At 46.8% G+C, this 18,647-nt stretch overlaps 1 protein-coding gene across 4 annotated transcripts in view; it reads left to right on the forward strand.

Moving 5' to 3' along the window:
• The window catches only part of LOC108941564 (zinc finger protein 385C-like), a 103,660-nt gene that overhangs the window by 47,960 nt on the left and 37,053 nt on the right, over window positions 1-18,647 (forward strand). For 2 of the 4 annotated variants that reach the window (XM_018764324.2, XM_018764325.2), the window contains exon 1: window positions 11,282-11,418. The exons of the other annotated variants lie outside the window; for them this stretch is intronic. In XM_018764324.2, coding sequence (XP_018619840.2) covers window positions 11,409-11,418 — 10 coding nt within the window. In that variant the 5' untranslated portion in view covers window positions 11,282-11,408. Of the gene's footprint in view, window positions 1-11,281; window positions 11,419-18,647 lie in introns of those variants that run through there. 4 annotated transcript variants of the gene reach the window in all.

Genomic DNA, 18,647 nt, shown 5'->3' on the forward strand with positions numbered 1-18,647 from the left:
ATGTATAAATTGTACTTTTGCTGAGATGTGCATCGCTTTGGATAAAAGCGTTTGCTAAATGAATAAATGTAAATGAATTAATAAAATTGTAAATTGTCTGAGGGCGTTTATTAGAACAAATAAAATCTCCTTGTTTTTATGTCTTTATATGCTTCTAATTTCTTGATCTGAAAAAAGTAGAAATTACAAGAAATGAATATACATTCCAGCCTAAGAACACATAACATCAATTATTAAAATATCAGAAGAAGAAAACATATGGAAAATACTGCTGTGATCAATCACATTGTAGCCTCACAAAACTGAAGAATCTCTTCTACTTATTGATAATATAAGATTTTGAAACATTTCTGCAAGTTTTTATGAATTATCAATGAAATGTTTGTGTTTTTAAGGTTGTAAGATTGAGAGTTCAAGCTCTCTCCAATCCTTCAGATAAGTGTCAAATATCCCAAATATTTTCTAATTAATCTTTAGAGGATTTAAATAAATGTTAAAAACAGAACTTTAGTTAAACACACCGAAGAAAGTGCTTGACTCATTTTTTGCATATATATTTAATAAAGAATGTCTGTACTTGCTGCCATCTCCAGGCTGGGCTACTTTCAGTAACTTTCAGTAGCACCACTTCTGTCTCCTCGTGTCTGCTTGAAACAGACAGACGAAAGGTCAGCCACTTCAGCTGGGCGTGCGGTCATTTTCCTCTCCATCCACATTATTTGTTCAAGGAGCCCTGTCATTGGCAGTCCCTCGGGGAGCGATTTCCAGCTCTGGGGAAAGAGGGAAGAGAGGTGCTGGGCGAAGGCTGTCATTTTCCAGGCTTTCCAGCATGGAGCCTCTTCCAGGCCACTTAGGGGATGTTTCCAATGATGGCTCGGTCGTTCTGTCCAAGGGTGGGGGACAGCTCTTGCAGCCTGCCTGATTTTGTTTTGTTTTTTTTTTTTCCCCCCCCCCAAAAAAACTTCTTTGCGTTAATGTCATTGCGCTCAATATTTAGTGGATGGTTATTAAATATTGTTTTTACAGTGTTATCACATTAAGTACTCAGAACTCCCTTCAAAGATGTTGCATGCGGTTATCATGCCTTCCACCCTACTGTAAAATTAAGTCATGCAGCTAGAATTAGATATGCTGCAATGATTTGGATAACCTGTATGAATGTATTTAGTAATTTGTTTTCCTGAAAAGTCCATGATTTTATTCTTCCTGCCTTACTAGATCTTACTGTAGCAACAGTACTTCTGCTTATAGAAGATCTGGGCCCTGGGAAGGAGGCACAGATATATTCGATGCATTCTACTGTATTTCATAAACCGAGGAAAAATCCAAATTACTTTTTTATTGTAGAGGTGTAACATTTCTGTCCTAAGCGACTGAGTTTTATCCTTTTGTACAACCAGAAATCTTCTAGGAGGAATTCTTGGGTATCTTGCCACTAGGACAGTACATCAGGACCCCTCTTGTGACATTAACAGCATCTTGAGGTTTTAAATCCATCTCCATAAGCACTGGCTGATACGTGCTGCCCTGCGCTGGCATATCCCCTTAAAATCCTTAAAAGCAAACAGATATTCTGAAATATTACTGAGTACATTTGTTAGCATTTTCAGGTTAGCATACCATCACTAAGGTTCTCATTACTTGCAGTTCACATGCACATTTTTTACTTTTTTGCATGCAAGGTTTCAGGTTTTTAGCTTCCTTCTGATTGTGCGTATTCAACCATCACTTGAGCAGAAAGGCTCAGCTCTGTTTAAAGTCAGAGTTTTTGTTATAACTTTTTACTCGGCTTTGCTGAAAGCCGAGGTGTCAAAGAGTTTAAAGTGACCCAAATGGGAGACATGTAATTAGGTTTAAGGCAGATTTGTCATTCTCAGAGGTGTGGAATTCAGCCCAAGCACAGGTCCAGTGCACAGCCTTGAAGTTCAGCATTTGTCCAGCATGCGACAACCGTCTGCCTCTGCTGGAGAGGTCGACAGCAGCCGCCCAGCAGGGTAATGACCTCCCTCAGAAAGCTAGGAGGCCCTTGTGGACTACATTCTCCCAAGGGAGTAGACTCTCACCAGAAGGCACAGCATCCTGCCAGGCTGTTCTCAGTCTGCCTTTGCTAAAAATCATGACAAAGGCAAGCTTTGAAGAGAGGGGAGGCAGGGGTGTCGCTGGGCTGAGGGAGGGCAGGAGTGACAGGAGCTGCCGCTGTGGAGCAAAGAGCATGGCGGGCAAACTAGCAGACGGTACTGCTCATTTGTTGACGTAGATGTGTGCATACCGAGGAGAAAGACATAAAGACGGGAAGCAGAGAGAAGCAAGCGGTTGAAATCAACTGCTTTTCATTATGAAGGCAAGCAGAAAAAATGGTACCGTGGCGCAAATTTTCCTTCTCAGACAAGTCTGGTGATGGTATCTCATAGAGCTCCTCTCTGGGGCGGACCGCCCTCTTTTGTTCTGCTTAATGAATCGCGCATCAGGATGAAAGTGATTCTAACAGGATAAATTCCTTTTGGGAGAGATTTCAAAGGGTGGTGAAGAAGAAGCCCGTCATGTTGCTCCTCCAACGCTCAGGGCCCTGACAGTGTGACATAAACAGCAGTGCTTACCGTGAGCAGCAGCAATTTCCACGGATAATGGGACACGCGTGTACCTACTTGTGCGCAGACCCACACAGAGGCTGCACGCAGTGGCAGGTTATTATACAAATCTGCATGCTGTTTATTATAGACAAACAGAAAACGCTGCGATTGTGGCCTGGTGTACACAAATGCAAATGCCTTTTGGAACACAGGCCAGTGCTGTGTGTTGTAAAGGGGCTCTGGGGGTTTCTTGCCACTTGTCACTCACATATTGTCCTGTCACCCTGTGTCTGCTCAGCCCGATAACAGGATTAGAGCAGCTCCCAAAAGATTCACAAAATTAGACGCGGGTCTGCATATTAGGATGTGTAATTATGACTGATCCCATCGCCAGTGTGCCTCTCACCCCTCGGCAGGACTCCGGCAAGGGGGATTGAATCGACTTCGAAGATTTGAAAGGCTGCGGTCTCCTTCCCGAGTTTGTTTGCTAAAGGTCCATCTGAGTTTATGCTTCAGCAAAACTACCCAGAGATCAGTAGTTTACACCACTGCTCCAGTGCCCTGCCCCAGAGTGCAAAAATTCAAACGAAAAGCAAGATTTGGGATGCACTGATTTGTCCATATTTTTTCAACATGGAAACAGGGTGTAGAATTTTTGTTTCAACTTGCATGCATGTTTTGGGAATCGAATGAGTCATTCAGGCCGCTCCACTGCCTTGCTGAGTGAGAAATTCATTGCTGACGTGTTTGTTGTTTCTTTCAGAAATTTGTGTACAATATCAAAACCCATTCTTTTAAATGAGACTCTTTCTCCAAAGTGTTAAATGACAAGAATGCATCGCGAATAAGCACTTCACATCATTCTTTGCTGTAAAAACGAATGATAGTTTCAGTGCCACTGCTTGACATCTGGCGCTATCAAACATCTTCCTTCCTCTGTCCTTGCTTGGTCAGATGTGAACCACATCAAAATTAAGAAGGCGAGAAAAGCTGCTTTTCTGGCTGATGTGATGTTAGGATTGTCAGCGGGAGGCTTACGTTAAATCTGCATTTATTGGAGCTAAAGAGCAGAACGTAAGCATTCTAGAGAACATGGACCGTAGCATTTCCAGCGTGCATCTCCATATTCCATGCCTCGCCTTCCATCAGCACCCACAAGTCATTTAAAAGGATTAATCATTCCCTTTCCTGAGTGCAGGCACACTCGTTTCTGCCAAAGAAAAGCCCTCCCTAATCTAATTCTCACAAATTAAACCACGGTACCCAAGAAAATCAAAAAAAGAACTTGCCGAAGAACAGCTCCCATATGCCAGAAGTTAAAATCTTCAAAGTCAACAGCTTGACTCGCTGGGTTCTCTTTTCTCCCCTCATATGCACACGCACACACACCATGCCTCCCACACTGGGTAAATGGGTGATGTTTCTCAATCTGTTTTCACTTGGTTTAACAACAGAGGAATAGTATTTTCAGATTGTCAGTGGTGTTGGAATCATAGAAGACAGAGCGGCTTCCCTGCATCGAAGAAGAGGAGGCAGCATCCCTCTCATTAGGTGCAGCAATGGCTGTTGAAACATCTTCATGCTCTGCAATGGGCTGACGATTCCAGGGCTCATCCGCGAACATGTATGTGGAGAAGAGGAGTGTCAGGCTGGAAACCTGAGCAGATAGCTTACAATTCCCTCATCTGTATTGGCAGCAATTATGGAATGAAAGAAATGGGAAGGAAGAGTGTCCTGTTACAGGCAGAAGCCTGTGAGCTTTTACAGCACTAACACTCACATCAGTCAGCCGAGCACACATCAGCGCTGCTCACTGGGTGCCTTTAAAACACAAGGCTTGAGCATATCAGCAGCCTGCAGGGTGCAAGTTCAAGTTCAAGGTTTATTGTCATAAGCACAAGTACCGTGTACAAAGTACTATAAAATTCTTGCTCGAATGCTTCTCCACACACTGTAGACAACACAATTAGATAGTACTACAGAAAAAAGCAATAAATAATGCCAACAATAAATAGCCAAAATACTTAAAAGTGACAATGCAAGTGATGTGCTTGGAGGGATCAGTGCAATGCACAGATGAGTCTAAAAGTTAGTCAGCAGAAGCCCCGGCTAAAGCATCCACCCTATTGTTAGTGCTTTGCATCACACACCCAAGAGCTCTTTTTATTCCTCAGATGCTGTTAATAAGCTGTAATCATGGCTCATCAGATTGCTGGAGCAGAACAAGTAAGGTTATATAATGACAGGTCCATGCGGTGATTGGCTGTGGCAGGCAGTGTGATGATGATGACAGAGATGTGCACTGCGTTGGAGGGGGCTACGCGGAGGGTAGTCACTGGCCCGGAGTTTACACACCAATACACAGCCACACATGCACTTGACCCACACGCACACACTCGCACACTCTGCTTCTCCTTTGCACAAACATGCATGCACACGGAAGCACACCGTACACCCTCCATTTTGTCCATACATTAATGAACTCTTGTCTGCAGGTCAGTGTGCCCTATAAACTCCTTTCATGATGATTGTAAGGCATCATCTTGAATCCTGGAATCTATTTTTCCAACGGAAGCCGCTCTGTGGTGTGTTTGGGACCCAGCAGCTTGAAGCCAAGAGTGAGTCTGTCAGCATTTGTCAGCATCAGACTTTGGGGCCAAGGGTTATTCCGGCTGATTGCAAGTCAGAGGAAATGCTCTCCAAATCAGTGTGATGTCATGCGATTCTGTGTGATTCGAGCGGCTGGAGGCAATGTAGGAGAATGTGGAGGATAGGGGGTTTGGTTGCGGTTGGAGACATGGGGCGCAGGGACTAAACCTATAACCGTTTAACACGGATCCTCGTTCCAGAATGTTCCATGGGGGAAGCTGCATGGTTTTTTCCTTCCGCCAGATAGTAAAGACGCACAATACCGTGTGAGGGCCGAGGACCTAGGGTTTCGGTAAGAGCCGACTTTCTGCTTTTTCGCCACTGGCCACCATCACCTGCTTGGGGGAATGGCCATCTGGGACAAATGGCAACTCTTCTAATAATGATTTATTAAATAAGGGCACAAAATTCTTCCACCAGGGACTACTGCTGAACACAGGCCTGCCACACACTTCTTTAATGCACTTTGACCTGGTTCCTTGGTATGAGTGGTGTGTTCACAGAGGGCTGTGGCAGGCCTCCGACAAGATGAGTGGAAATTTACTTCTTCTCACTGAATTCCACCCACACCAGCGCTCGCAATTATGGCTTATTTTGACAGATTTTCCTTTCGTAACAGATGCAGTGACACTTCTAGGCCAAAATGAAACTTGCTGTATCTCTTTCAAGGAGCACGGTTGTTCAATAATGTCATCAAGGCTGGTTCTACCGATGACTCATCGTATTCCATATAAATGTTAAGCTGCCCATGGATGTGTTGGATGTCTTGTTTTAGAGGTGAAATGTGATTGTCTTCACCTTCATTGGTCACAATAAGTTGCACTTTTAAAACAAAATGTGGCAGTAGATCGAAAAGCAGTTAAGGTCACAGTCATGTAACTTGAAATTTTAGTCCCACATGGGGCTGTCCTGTTACAGGACTTTTGAGAGAATGACTTAAACAGAATTGCTCCAGTAATTATGTTCATCTGTATAATGCACAGATATTGAACTCTCCATGTTTTAAAAAAAAAAAAAAGATGTCAGCTAAACAGCAAAATAATAAAAAATTAGCCTGTCATTATGTATAAACACACACGCATTTTCGGAACCGCTTGTCCCATGCGGCGTCGCAGGGAACCGGAGCCTACCCGGCAACACAGGGCGTAAGGCCGGAGGGGGAGGGGACACACCCAGGACGGGACGCCAGTCCATCGCAAGGCACCCCAAGCGGGACTCGAACCCCAGACTCACTGGAGAGCAGGACTGTGGTCCAACCCACTGCGCCACCGCACCCCCGATGTATTTAAATATTGATTCCCAATCAATATCTATATATTTGATTAATGGGAAGGTTAATTTTTCTTCTTCCCAGTCATCCCTTTTTCTCAAATGTCCGTGTTTGAAAGTAACTGGTTTTCCAATGAATATGGACGAGTACAGAAGCTGCAGTTCTGTGGAGATCCTCATCCGGTGGTTGCTGAAAGACTCATAGTGAATGAGCAACAACTCTGTTGTGAAATGTAAAAAGTGCCCTGTGACGATCGGTCCTGTCATTTCAGGGATCTTAAGGTCTTGACGCTGAGAAATGAATTTAAGTGCTCATCCACAGAAGAGCAGGGGGCGACCTTAACTGAGTGGAAGTATTTGCTGGCATTTGTGGGGCAGCAATCTCTGTGAATAGGATGGTACTGGTGAATAAGGTGGTTCACAGTGGCCACAAGCTCTTGTGTTGAGCCAGGTGAAAGTTGAGCCGTGGTGGAACCTGAGTGGCGATGTCAATGGGCAAGGTTCAGAGGAGTTGGGAGTTTTCCTAGCGTAACTCCAGAAATACCTTACCTCGTTTACTAAGTTAAAGCAGAAAAATTTTACGTTAAGACCTGGAATTATATGGGACATAACAAAAGTCCAGTTTAGGTAGTGTTCTAAATGCTACAGCCACTGCTACTAGCTTCATGTTAGTAGTAATTTCACTGAGGTCCAGCGTCTGTTCACAGGCCTGCATAGGTCAAGCCTTCCGAGGGAACCTCCAGTTCATGCGTGTTCTCTGAAAACACACCCAAGAGACTAATGTTTTATTCATACCTGTAGGCTCACATTTGTCAGGTTGTGGAGCTCAGATGTGTGTGTAACAGGGCTGTCCTGCTTACTTTTGAGTAGCCCAGGAGCTCAGGTGTTGAAACTTGGCGCTCCGAGTCACGCAGCGAGCAGGTGTCCCCCGGCAGGGTCTGAAGGTGAGGAGATCACTGGCAAGTAGGAGGCTTCAACGTACTTTACTAGCACCAGCATGTGCGTGTGTGTGGTGGTTAGGAAACCTCATCATTGTCTGTGCAGGGTGGGAGGTGCAATATGGGTGAAAGAGTCTTATATCAGTCACATGTGGCGTTCTTTCCTTTTTGCTAACACCAAGCGGCCATCTCTGAACGCAAGCGGTCGGTTTGCTTCTGCCAGCAACACACGGTGTCCATGGTGAATGTTTGCAGCAATTAGGTAGCAGATGCCAGCGCTGAGCGCTGCCATTAGCAGTCCTGGAATAATTACAGCTTTCAGCCTCAGGTGTGCTGTGGCCCCGCTGGTTACCCACGCTGGTTACCCACGCTGCCCTCCCGCTGGCCGCGATCGGCAGCCTCTTCTTGCCGCTCCTGTCCGAGGGCGTCAGCCTGTTTGTTTTGTGGAGACAAAAGGCTAACTTGTAACCTGACATGTTCTGGTGTTTGTTTCCCTGCTTGAAAACCATTTCTGCACACTGTTTTTTTTTGTTGAAAATACAGTGGCAGCAGCTCAGATGGCGTTCTGTACAGTTTGAGTATCAGTTCATGAATACTGGTGATTGCATGATTTAAAGATATAGTTTTTAAGTGACATTTCCTACACTGACATGGTTCTTAATGTGATTTTCCCTTGCTCGACTTGCTTGCTAACTGAGTGCAGTCCCTTTTTGAGTTTCCAATTATATACTGTATCGTGAACTTAATTACTGTGATGAAATATGTGAATAGACTGTGGTCAAAAACCCCCTGGAAAAAAGGGTAGGGTGGGGCCGCTCATCACAGACCCCCCACAGGCCCTGAGGAGAGCCGTCCGTGAAAAGCTGTGTCATTTTCATTACGCAGGGAAGCTTGATCGGCGAGTAAAGAAAGAACAGTGAAAGACAGTCACGCTTGACGGGTATTGATTGCAAGTGCCAGCTCGAGAGCGACGGGGAGCAGAATCCGACAGAGGCTGGAGACAGCAGATCTGCCGCAGGACTAAAGAACGCTGTGATTGTCACCCACTCAAGGGCCTCACTCGCCTCCTGGAGGACCAGCCTATTGAAAAACATACGGAAAACTGAGGCAATCGAATAGAATGGGAACAATGTTCTTTCCGCTCTTTAAAGGTGGAATTTGATGCAGGCGGTCAAGAACAAGAATCTTTGAGGGAGAAGAATTAGCGAATTAAAAGAGAAAGTCATTGAATGATTTGTTTCATGATGTAACTCATTGCCTGGTAGTCCAGGAGAATTGCCAAAAAGACTAGGACAGGAAAGTCATGCTGCACACACAGTCAATGCCACTTTTCGGGAGGTGAAAACTTTGATGTTCTAGATGTGTTCCCTGTTGCCTTGCAACCCATTCTGTCACTCAGACCAGCAACGGACAACTTTCCCCAGGATGGCAGTGGACTAATTGCCCATTTTAAGGCATTACCACTCTTGCCAGGGACCGTGGCCAAGAGAGGCACCTCACTCGCTCTGGCCATAGGTTAACCTGCCGCTGTGGACAGGTTCGGTTCTCAGGTTTCTCCATGCAAACAAGGCAGCTGCCATTATGGTCAAAGCCATAGCTCGACAGGATCTGAAATGCACAGTATTTCTCTCTGTCGGTTGTCTCCCGAAAGAGGTTTGGTTGGTGCTAACACCCGGAGTAACTCTGTATCTGCAGTGAAAATACACATGTGAGAGAGAACATCCGTCTCCCCAGTTGACGATCAAAGCCGCTCCTGACTTTCCATCTGACAGAAGTCGTCACCAGTTAATGACAGTGTGACAAAAGCTCCACCAGAGCCCATAGCTGCAGTGCTTGGCCCAGGAGCCTTCGGCAAGGGCGATCTACCCGGTTTGCATAACGCGAGGGGAGGAAGTGGGTAGGTGGGGGAAGTGCTTTGGACGTGTGTGTGTGTGTGTGTGTGTGTGTGTGAACAAACCGCCAGTACGGGACTGATGAGCCGTGAAATCATTCATCACCCAGGCCCGGACCGATGCTGTCCTGCAGTCGTGAGTTTAATTTTGTTCCAATTAGCTGGGGGGGAGCCTTGCTAAAATGGTTCTCCTGCAGCACTGCAGGCCTTTCACATACAGCTACAAACTGGCCTGTTTTTTGGAGGCAGCATTTCGATCGCTTATTCCCTACAAATAACCCCCGCTTGCTCTTCTCTCTGGTTTTGCCTGCTTCTATTGTGTTCTGTGGAAAGGAAAAACCTGAACAGCTAAGCAATTCTCATAGCTAAGCCCTGTTTCTAATTTTGCATGACTTCAGAATTCCCGGTGTAGTGGAATTGCAGGTACGTCAGCATCTTTTAAATGTTTGTGCCTCAGGAACTATTTTCTGCCTAATCGAACAAGCATAACACAACTCAGCATGCGGCATTGTCCTGCGTACAAAGGAGTCAGCCGGCACTAATAACAGGTGTGTCCTGGGCAGGCCTCTCCCAGAAAGGGCCTTAACGCTTGTGAGCACCGCTTGACGGCATCCGTCATGTTCAAGAATTCTGGACTCTCACTTCTGAAACCTGGAATCTTCATTTGTCTGCCTCCGATTTAACTGTTGTAATTAAACTCTTGATGACACCCTTGGAGATGCAGCACGTCTCTGGGACATTATGCCAACGTGCCACACCGCTCCTTGCTCAGCCTCTCTTCCCTTTCCTTCGACGCGGAGGATGCGTGGCAGGGGAAGCCGAGAGGCCTGGATGTTGCAGGTGAACACGTGGCAGGAGAAAATAGCATCTGGGGACAGATAGGAACCCCCTTGCGCTGATTACAGATGCCTTAAGACTGTCTTTTTAAACATATTAAATATTCAGTCAGGCTGCCTTCTTGGCTACTGACCACCACCTTGGATACACACGCACAGACAAGCGCAGACAAATACTTAGACGTATAAGGGGCAATGATGAGGGACCGTGATGCATCTGAATCTGGCCGGGTTTGCAAAACACAAAAAAGCAGTCGCAGCACCTTAGACAAAACAAAGCAAGGCTTCAAGTTACTCTTTAACTCATGTAAACACTCTTAGGTGGGTTTCCACATGTCCCCCTAAAGAGGATGTTAGTGGGTGAAAAGTTGGCCTAGTGCTGCTCCGTCAGAATCTCTATCACCTCAACCTTCTAATTAGGGATATTTTATGAGAGCCCTTGAAAAAACTCTGGGAGAAATAAAAAATGAGGATGTGGATACAGTGGAAGTCCACACAGCATGTCAGTTTCTATGACGATGACATCTGTACAAAAGTGTTGTGTATTTTAGATGGGTGTGTGGGTTCTGGGCTCTGAGCGACTGAGGGGCATTCAGTAGATCCACATCCGCAGGAATGCCAAAAGGAGAGGAGTGGAGAAGAACAGACGTGTTACAGCCATGTCCCCGTGCTATGGGTCTGCACCGCATCGCTGCCTGGCCTTTTGTCGCTGGGGAGGTCGCCGTCCAGGTCCCTTCAAAAAGGGGTCTTTGAGGGGTCCTTTTCCACGCAGCTGGTTCAGCCATCACTAGCTCCTCTTGCAGCTTACCAAAGCCAAAAACACCTAATACCAAGAGATGAGAAGAGGCAGGCTTCATGTTTGACAAGTGCCCCGCCCCCCCCAGGGAGCCTCTCTGATGGACACCGGGGACAACGGGGGTGTGCGCCCACCCACTGAGGAAGAGGGACACGGAGGGTGGACTTGGCATTGCCAACTTCCCATAGTCGCCCACCCCACTCCCTCTCTGCTCTCTCTCTTCCTCCCCCCTGCCCATCGCAGCCCTCTCCTCCGGGCCACTCAGATCAGCAGAGCATTAAGCTTTTAATTGAGTCGCGCGCGCGTGGCTCTCTGTGACCGTCCTGCTGCGAACACGGCTGGGATGTGACGATCGGCTCTTCTCTCGGTTCCGTGCGGAGGACAGTTTCCCCCGCGCTGCCGTCCACCACCAGTTGTGTTTTCTGGGCTGCGGAGAGGCGCGGCTCCTCGCCACTCGCCATGCTGCTCGGTAAGTGAACCGGCTCGGCTCGGCTCGGCTCGGCACGGCTCGGCACTCTCTCCTTACACTACACACACACACACACACACACACACACACGCACACAGCGCTCAGTCAGTCCTTTTCTTCCTTCGCGCCGATCCCGGGTCGTCCGGCTCCGCTGGCTCATGCGCTGGAGCGCGTGGCGCGTTCGCGAACGAGACGATCAGCGGTCAGCTCTGCGGCTTCACCCGAAATAAAATCAAAAATGTGTACATCGAAGGAAGTTGTTTTGAAGGCAACAGAAGTGCGACTATTGGTGCGACAGGGCGATGTGTGTCTGTGTCCGTGGCGTGTGCACCTGTGCGCTGGCTGTGCACCAACTCCGGGCGGCTGTGCCGCGCTCGCGGGCTGCGCGTGAACAGGCGCAAAATTACAGTCCAAATAAAGACGGTACCGTTTGCACGCGTTGGAGCCGGAGCGGTTCCGTACATGGCGGTCAGTGAGCGTTCGTTCGGTTCGCACTCATACGCGCACACTCACTGTACGGTCACTCAGACCAACTTGTCACTCAGTGTATCTCCTAATTCTGCCTTGAGGCTCGAGCCCCACGAAGGGACGGACAGATCAGTGTAAACAAATAAACAATCGCAAATTATTAAGCAATGTCGGAAAATCAAGGTCGAATAATTTTTCCGAGCTTTTTTGGGTCGTCCGAAAGCAGGTCTGTTGTCAACACACACACTGTACCTCTGAGAGCGGACATTGTGATTGTGTCACATTCCGCGTCAACTAGCATAATCAAGTTATTACTCGTTAGTGATGCGAGGCTCCGTCCACCACACATTTGGACAGAAGAGAAACAGCAGTAGGGAACAGAACAGTCAGTGAATCCGGGAAATAAATCGTGTAACGGGACAGGGGAGAGTACTTTGTAAGCGATTGTGGGCTTTTGATTGATTACCCTGATATCTCCTTTTTCCATTGTTGTTCCACCACTCTTTTTAAAACAATGGTAAAAAATGTCACTAGTGCAGTTTAATTTATAAGATTAAAATCAGATGATGTTTTAACTCTAAAGCGTATTGTTTGAAACAGCAGCTCTGCGCAGCTCACGGTGTGGGCAGTGAGCGCGGCAGGTGGCGTAGTGGTGAGAGCTACCGTCTTGTGCCCACAGGAGCCCGGTTCGATCGATGCTTGAGCAGCGTACAGCGTACTTGCCATGAATTGGTACAGTATAAATTGGTAATGCCAAACATTCTCAGATGCCTTGGAGAGGAGTGTCAGCTAAATGCATAAATAAAAGTAAACGTGTCAACTCTCAGGAGTGTGTATTTGGAAAAGCAGAAACCTTATGAACTCATTGTTAATTTAACACTGGAATTTTCCTTCGCGCGTGAACGGCTCACTGCAGTCAAGACATGATGTTGTTTCCCATTTATAGAGAGCCAACCTGTGAATTGGCTAGAAACTGTTAGTTTGAGGTGCGATCCCAGATCGTAGAATTGATGAAATTATGAAGATGGTGATGAGGATATCTTTTTTCTGGTGTCAGAGACCAGTCCCCTGACTGACAGCAGATCCCTTTACTTTACAATGTTATTTTCAGCCATTTTTTCAATATTTAAAGTTTCTCCATGTACAGTGAAAATCATCCCTTACATAACGTTACTTTTGTTCACTGGTATTGATTGGGTGGATTGAAGTGTCTATTATTATTGTTATTAGTATTATCATCATCGTTGTTGTTGTTCGGTTGCTTATTTGGTGGTTTAATTCAAATGACAGCACAAGTGCGGCTATAACACCAGTTTTACCCATATATGGGGCTGAATATTTGATTGCATGTTTTTGTAAAGGTTTGACAGCAGGGCCACAAAAATGATTCTGATGTTCAATTCAGTGGTACTAAGCTATGCGTTTGCCCTCTCTTCTGAACATTTTATTCACTGCACTCGTTCTTACAGTGGTAAAAATGCACAGAGCAGCCCAGAAATTAAATTCCTGCATGACATCTCTCCAGCCCACCTGAAGCTGAAGGTACTGCTTTTCCTGGCATGCTGACAACTTATGCGAACGAATAGCGGGGCAATTGCATGATTTTTGTTCTCTGCTTTGCAGCAGGGCTCTGAGGAGAATGTGTGAATGGGTTTTTTAAGGTGGGTCACTGGGAGCAGCCGGCCTCGAGCTAGTGGGCAGGCTGGGGGGGATCTGGGGTGTCGTAATGGGTTCTAAGAGCCCTTTTGGGCTACGGTGTCAAACCTCCACGTTGGTCTAATCTACTGCCAAATAGGAATCATAGTATATCTGAACCTTTTTTAATTCTCTCAGCTTTGTCTCAGCCTGACCGGCTTGTTCTCACTTTCTGCAGCAAACCTGCAGAGACTACCAAGGTTTCAAGCCTCGGTAAGGACAGCACCGCTGATGAAACTCAACATGAAACTATTGACATGTATATATTGTCTCTCCAGTTACGCGTGAAATGGGGTTTGTTGTGTGTGTTTAGGGAAGAGAGACCAAGCAGCACAGTGTGTAGGTGGACTGCGCTATCTAATGGGCTGTAGAATCTTTTTCTTTACTCTTTTCTCTGGAGGAGGAAGGCACAAGACATCAAGAGGGACATCAGCAACAGAGAGGGCACGGAGCCTGCTGTGGAGGTCCCTTCCAGCATGGGGCCTCGGCTGGGATCGTGCTCTAGTCCCACTCCTTCTAAATCTGCACACACCAGCAGCCCCAGCTTACATGGAGGGGTAGAAAGGGGTAAACTAACAGAGGCAGCAGGTCAAGTGAAGGAGAGGACTGTGACTGGTGGGGTCAGGAGGCCAGTTCCAGCTCTTTGACAGCACAGGTGTGTCTGATCACGAACAGCCGCTTGCACTTCTCAAGGCTCATGCAGCCTGCTGGCATCCACGCTGTCATACCACTTAATCGAGGGCTTAACTGATATCATTTTAGGAGGCTGTGCCTTGCAGCTGTAAATCCAGACCCTGTTAGAACTAGCAACAGCTACAAAATATTGGTCGGAGAGGTAAAATGAGCAGGAATTTCCACACGCACTGCAGTGAGGGACCCGCTGTTTCCAGGGATCTCAATTTTGATTAGTTTGTGCAAGAAGGTATCACTCTCCTCCGAAAACCCCCCAGAGTATCTTTCCTGCTCTTCCACTGTTTACTTCCTCTCTCAGAGGAAGTGTGTCTGCTCACTCTCCACATTTTACTTTAATTGAAGGATTAATTGTGTACCTCGTACAGCTAGTTTGCAGAAATTTGAATTTCACTCTCAGGATTGCCAAGTTTGAGTGCTGAATTGGACCACTTCTGCTTCAAGTGCTCTTTGTGAATTTTTTTTTTAAAAACATGTCTAAGTGGGAGACGTACACGCTAATTGTAAGGGAATTCAAATCAGCATGGCACCTTTATTATGTTCACTCTCTTTTTAGCGCATGCCTTTGCCCAAGGTGGCCTACAGTGGCTGCCATAGGTTTGTGTTCCAGTGGTCAACCACAGAACTTTATTTGCCTTTGATATTCTGTTTTACCTGTGCTGTGCCTTAAAAGGGAGTTGAGAGGTGATGGCCCACAATTTGGAGATAGGTTTGTATGGAGCCTGGAGGATGGGGAGTGACTAGAAGACCTCTCAGTTACACCTGACCTCCCCAACTGTCGAAGAGGGTTTGGAGCAATGTGATTGTATGGTTATAAAAAAAACAGTTCATCGGAGCTCCTGCATGCAGTTCAGTGTCGGCTCCAGCCGCCCAGCACTCCCCTTAGAGCACATGCTGTGGATGACAGTGAAAGTCATTGCAGCAAAATGACATCCCTGGCTGGCCTGGATAGCACGCTGCTGTGACAGCACGTCAACAGGTTTCGGCCCAGCAGGACGATCTTCGGCGGTCGTGTCTCATCCCGCCTTGTCCAAGTCTGACTCGTTTGCGTTTGTGTTTGTTTGCGTCTGTGCGTTTTTGTGTCAAAGACACGGTTTTGTGCAGCCCTTAATTCTGATGTCTCCTTCAACAGCTGAAATCCAAAACACTGCTGGGGAGCTAAGCTGCCCTAGCACCTCTCTCAAAGTGTTAGTACCATAAGCAGCTTCAGAATAGACACCTGGTAGGTGATGCCATGACAGCGTGGAGGATACGATCAGCTGCTGAGAATGCACTATTCAGGCTGATGTTAACATGCTAAACAAGAACATCTGAAAGAGCCATTAGACATCTGGTAGAAACTGCCTTCTCAGCCCAGCCATTTATCAGGTTCTGCTGCTAGAGTAACGCACGACGTCGGGGGTTACAGATAATATTCACTCGTTTCCAGAATTCTAGAGACACAATCAGCCTGCCGTATTATCTTTCTTTTGTACCTGCTTCGTCTGGAGTATGTGCTAATTTCCCACTGTGAAGCGTGCAAAGTGAAGTGTAGCATCCTGCTGTTGCTGGATCCACAGGAATGGTGTGCGACTTGTCTGTTAATGGGCTGCGAGCTGCCAGTTTGACTGAGAGAAATCAGGGGTCATTCGGCTTTTAACAGACGCTGATATGAGCACAATGTGGAGTCGTCTACAATTTGAAGGTCTTTTAATGGTAATGTGGAGTGCTGAACCATTAGGGGCCACGAGTCGTGATTTCTGAGGTCTGCGTTCCACTCTTCGGTAACGACCGTGCATCGTGGGCCGCTCTAGCTGTGGAAACTCTGACCTTTTGTGAGGAAGCGCATTTTGTTCTTTGCTGTGCGTTGTCGCTTGTTCATTTTCTTCCTTTGTTCCATTTTCTCTCTGTATCCGTTCTGCTCTGCATTAACCAACTCACCATATTGCTTTCGCTTCGGCTGCGAGTCTCTGCATGAAAGTGAGACGAGGACACTTTTAAGTGCGTTATCTGCGTGTGTGTGTGTGTGTGTGTGGGGAGCAGAGATAGGTCACAGTGCAGAGGGGCAACTGTACTGAGACATGGGGCAAGGCAGTTCACAGCAACCCTCCCCAGTTTCACCCTTTCACCCTCTCCATTTTACAGTCCTTATTTCACCTCATTCTTCCAACATTTATCTCCCGCAGCAACTCCTTTTCAACGAGTCAATGGTCTCACTTGTGGACATCCATATGACAGATTGCATGGCGTGTCTGTTAATCCATGCAGAAATATTTCTCCCAAGATAGGTCAAGAATGTTAGAGTGCTCATGAGTATGGGGGACAGGACATGTCTGTTGTGAAACTGAGAAGTTCCTCTAAGATGGAGACACGTAGTGGGTTAGCGGGTGTCCCCATGGGACAGTGGAAGCAGACAAATTGGTCTTTAAGTCCCTTTTTGCCACCATGCTGCAGCCTTTGCGATAGCAACATGTCGCTAACGATTGCTTTTTTTCCTTCCTAGGACCTCATTAGAAGACACAAAAAGCCGCACATGGTGCCCATAGTGAAGGGTGATTAAGCAGGACCGCGCATGAGCTGTGCCTCCTTCGCTCAGCACTCCTTCGTGTCTTCATTAGGAGGTGAATTAGCTCAGTGGCCCGGCGGATGCAACATCTGTCCCGGTTCCCAGGCGCTTTCCTCGCTGCGCCAGCGTGCCTGCGTAATTGAGACATTGCACAGTGTGGGACATTTCGCGATAGGACAGATGTTTAAGCACTGCACTGTAAAACAGGGAATTACATGGATATTGGACCTGATTTCTGGTAGTAACCAATTAATGTTTTGTTCTTTGCTCAGTATGTACTAAAATAATTATTTGCTCAGGTTTTCCATCTAAATGGGCTTGTTGGTTCTCACTTCTAGCTGGTAGTATGTTGCCCCGTGATGTTTGTAGGTTACTGTAGTTTTAGTTAATTTGGACGCGGGCTGCAAGTAGCCGGTTTACCTTTCATGGCCCTCCTGTTCCCCCCCCGCCCCCCCCAACATTACTTCACCTGAAATGCTTCATTAAAATATCCAGCTATATGAATGAGAAGGCATTAAACAGTTATAAAACGTTAGGTCAGTTCCATCAGTAAGGTGCTGGTGTGCATGACAGCTGTCCAGTTTGACTTCTCCGTCTGGACAGAGACACAGAGCTCCGTCCTTCTATGCTGCTCTGCTCTTCTCCCTACCCCGACAGGGACAGCTCAAGTGAAGACACACGGTCCCTGGAGAAAACACTGCAGTTTGGGAAGCATGGTCGACAGCCCTGCGTGTCCACATTATCACAGCAGTGGTTGGAAAACGATATGAGTGCAGATTAATCATGAAGCACGTATATCTACGGTACAGGTTCTTAAATGCCAATTCATTTGCATGTGTTAAGACATGAGTGAATACATTAGATTCTTAATGGTGTATCTGATGTACGAACAGTCGGTGTTAAAAGGCCGTTCTTAATTACATAAAACAAATGGTTTGTTATCGCTGTTCAGTCAGAAACGCATTCGTGTTTGAGTCCATCATGGAATTAGACAGCCTGCTGAATGTAGGCTTGCACCCCTCTTTGAGCTTTCAGCAGTGTTAATTCGGGTGTGACACTGTGGCTCACGTAGACCGTTGGCCCTCGATACAGGAACTTCCTGACAGACCGTTCTCTGCGCGGTCTGGACCATAATGAACCAGGCACTCACAAGATGTTACTGTAGCAGGAGAGTCCCAGCACAGCTGAGAAGCGTCTTCCTCCCATTCTTCAGAAAAGTCCTTCACTGTGTCTGCACGCCGTGCCCTAATTGTTAAAGCTGTATGCGGTTCAGTCTCCTCTGTTGGTTCAGCCGTAGCTCAACACCCCATACTAACCCACCCCCCAGGGATCGTGGACACTTCATTGTCACGGCCTCGATGGCGCATCCCTTCTCTTTGCCTTTGCTCCCATGGCTTGGGTCTCTCCTGCTCACTCCTGACATGCCTCCCCTTCCACTGTTGATGCTGCAATCACCTTATGTGTCCCTGTGTCATTTTCCTTGGTTTTCAGACTTGTACAGTTTCCACAGATGCTACACTATAGCTGTTCTCGAGACCCCTTCTCTTCAGTTATTTCCACACATCGGCAGTGTGCTAGCTGTTTGTTTCATTGTGTCGGTGATATCAGGACAAATAAATAATGGACATTTTCCTGTGACCTTGAAATGTTTTTGTCACAGCAGGTGGAATTCAGTAGACTTTCGGGGGCCAGGGATTCGACTGCTCTGCTGTGTCAGAACCAGATGTGGAATAAGCCTGTTTTTGAATATTAGCATCATGCGATGGCCAAGCTGTGGGAGGAAACTCTCTTTGGTGTCCTTCACATGGAGCTACGACTGTCTCGTCTCACA

The sequence above is a fragment of the Scleropages formosus genome, chromosome 8 (assembly GCF_900964775.1).
Source record: "Scleropages formosus chromosome 8, fSclFor1.1, whole genome shotgun sequence".
NCBI lineage: Eukaryota > Metazoa > Chordata > Actinopteri > Osteoglossiformes > Osteoglossidae > Scleropages > Scleropages formosus.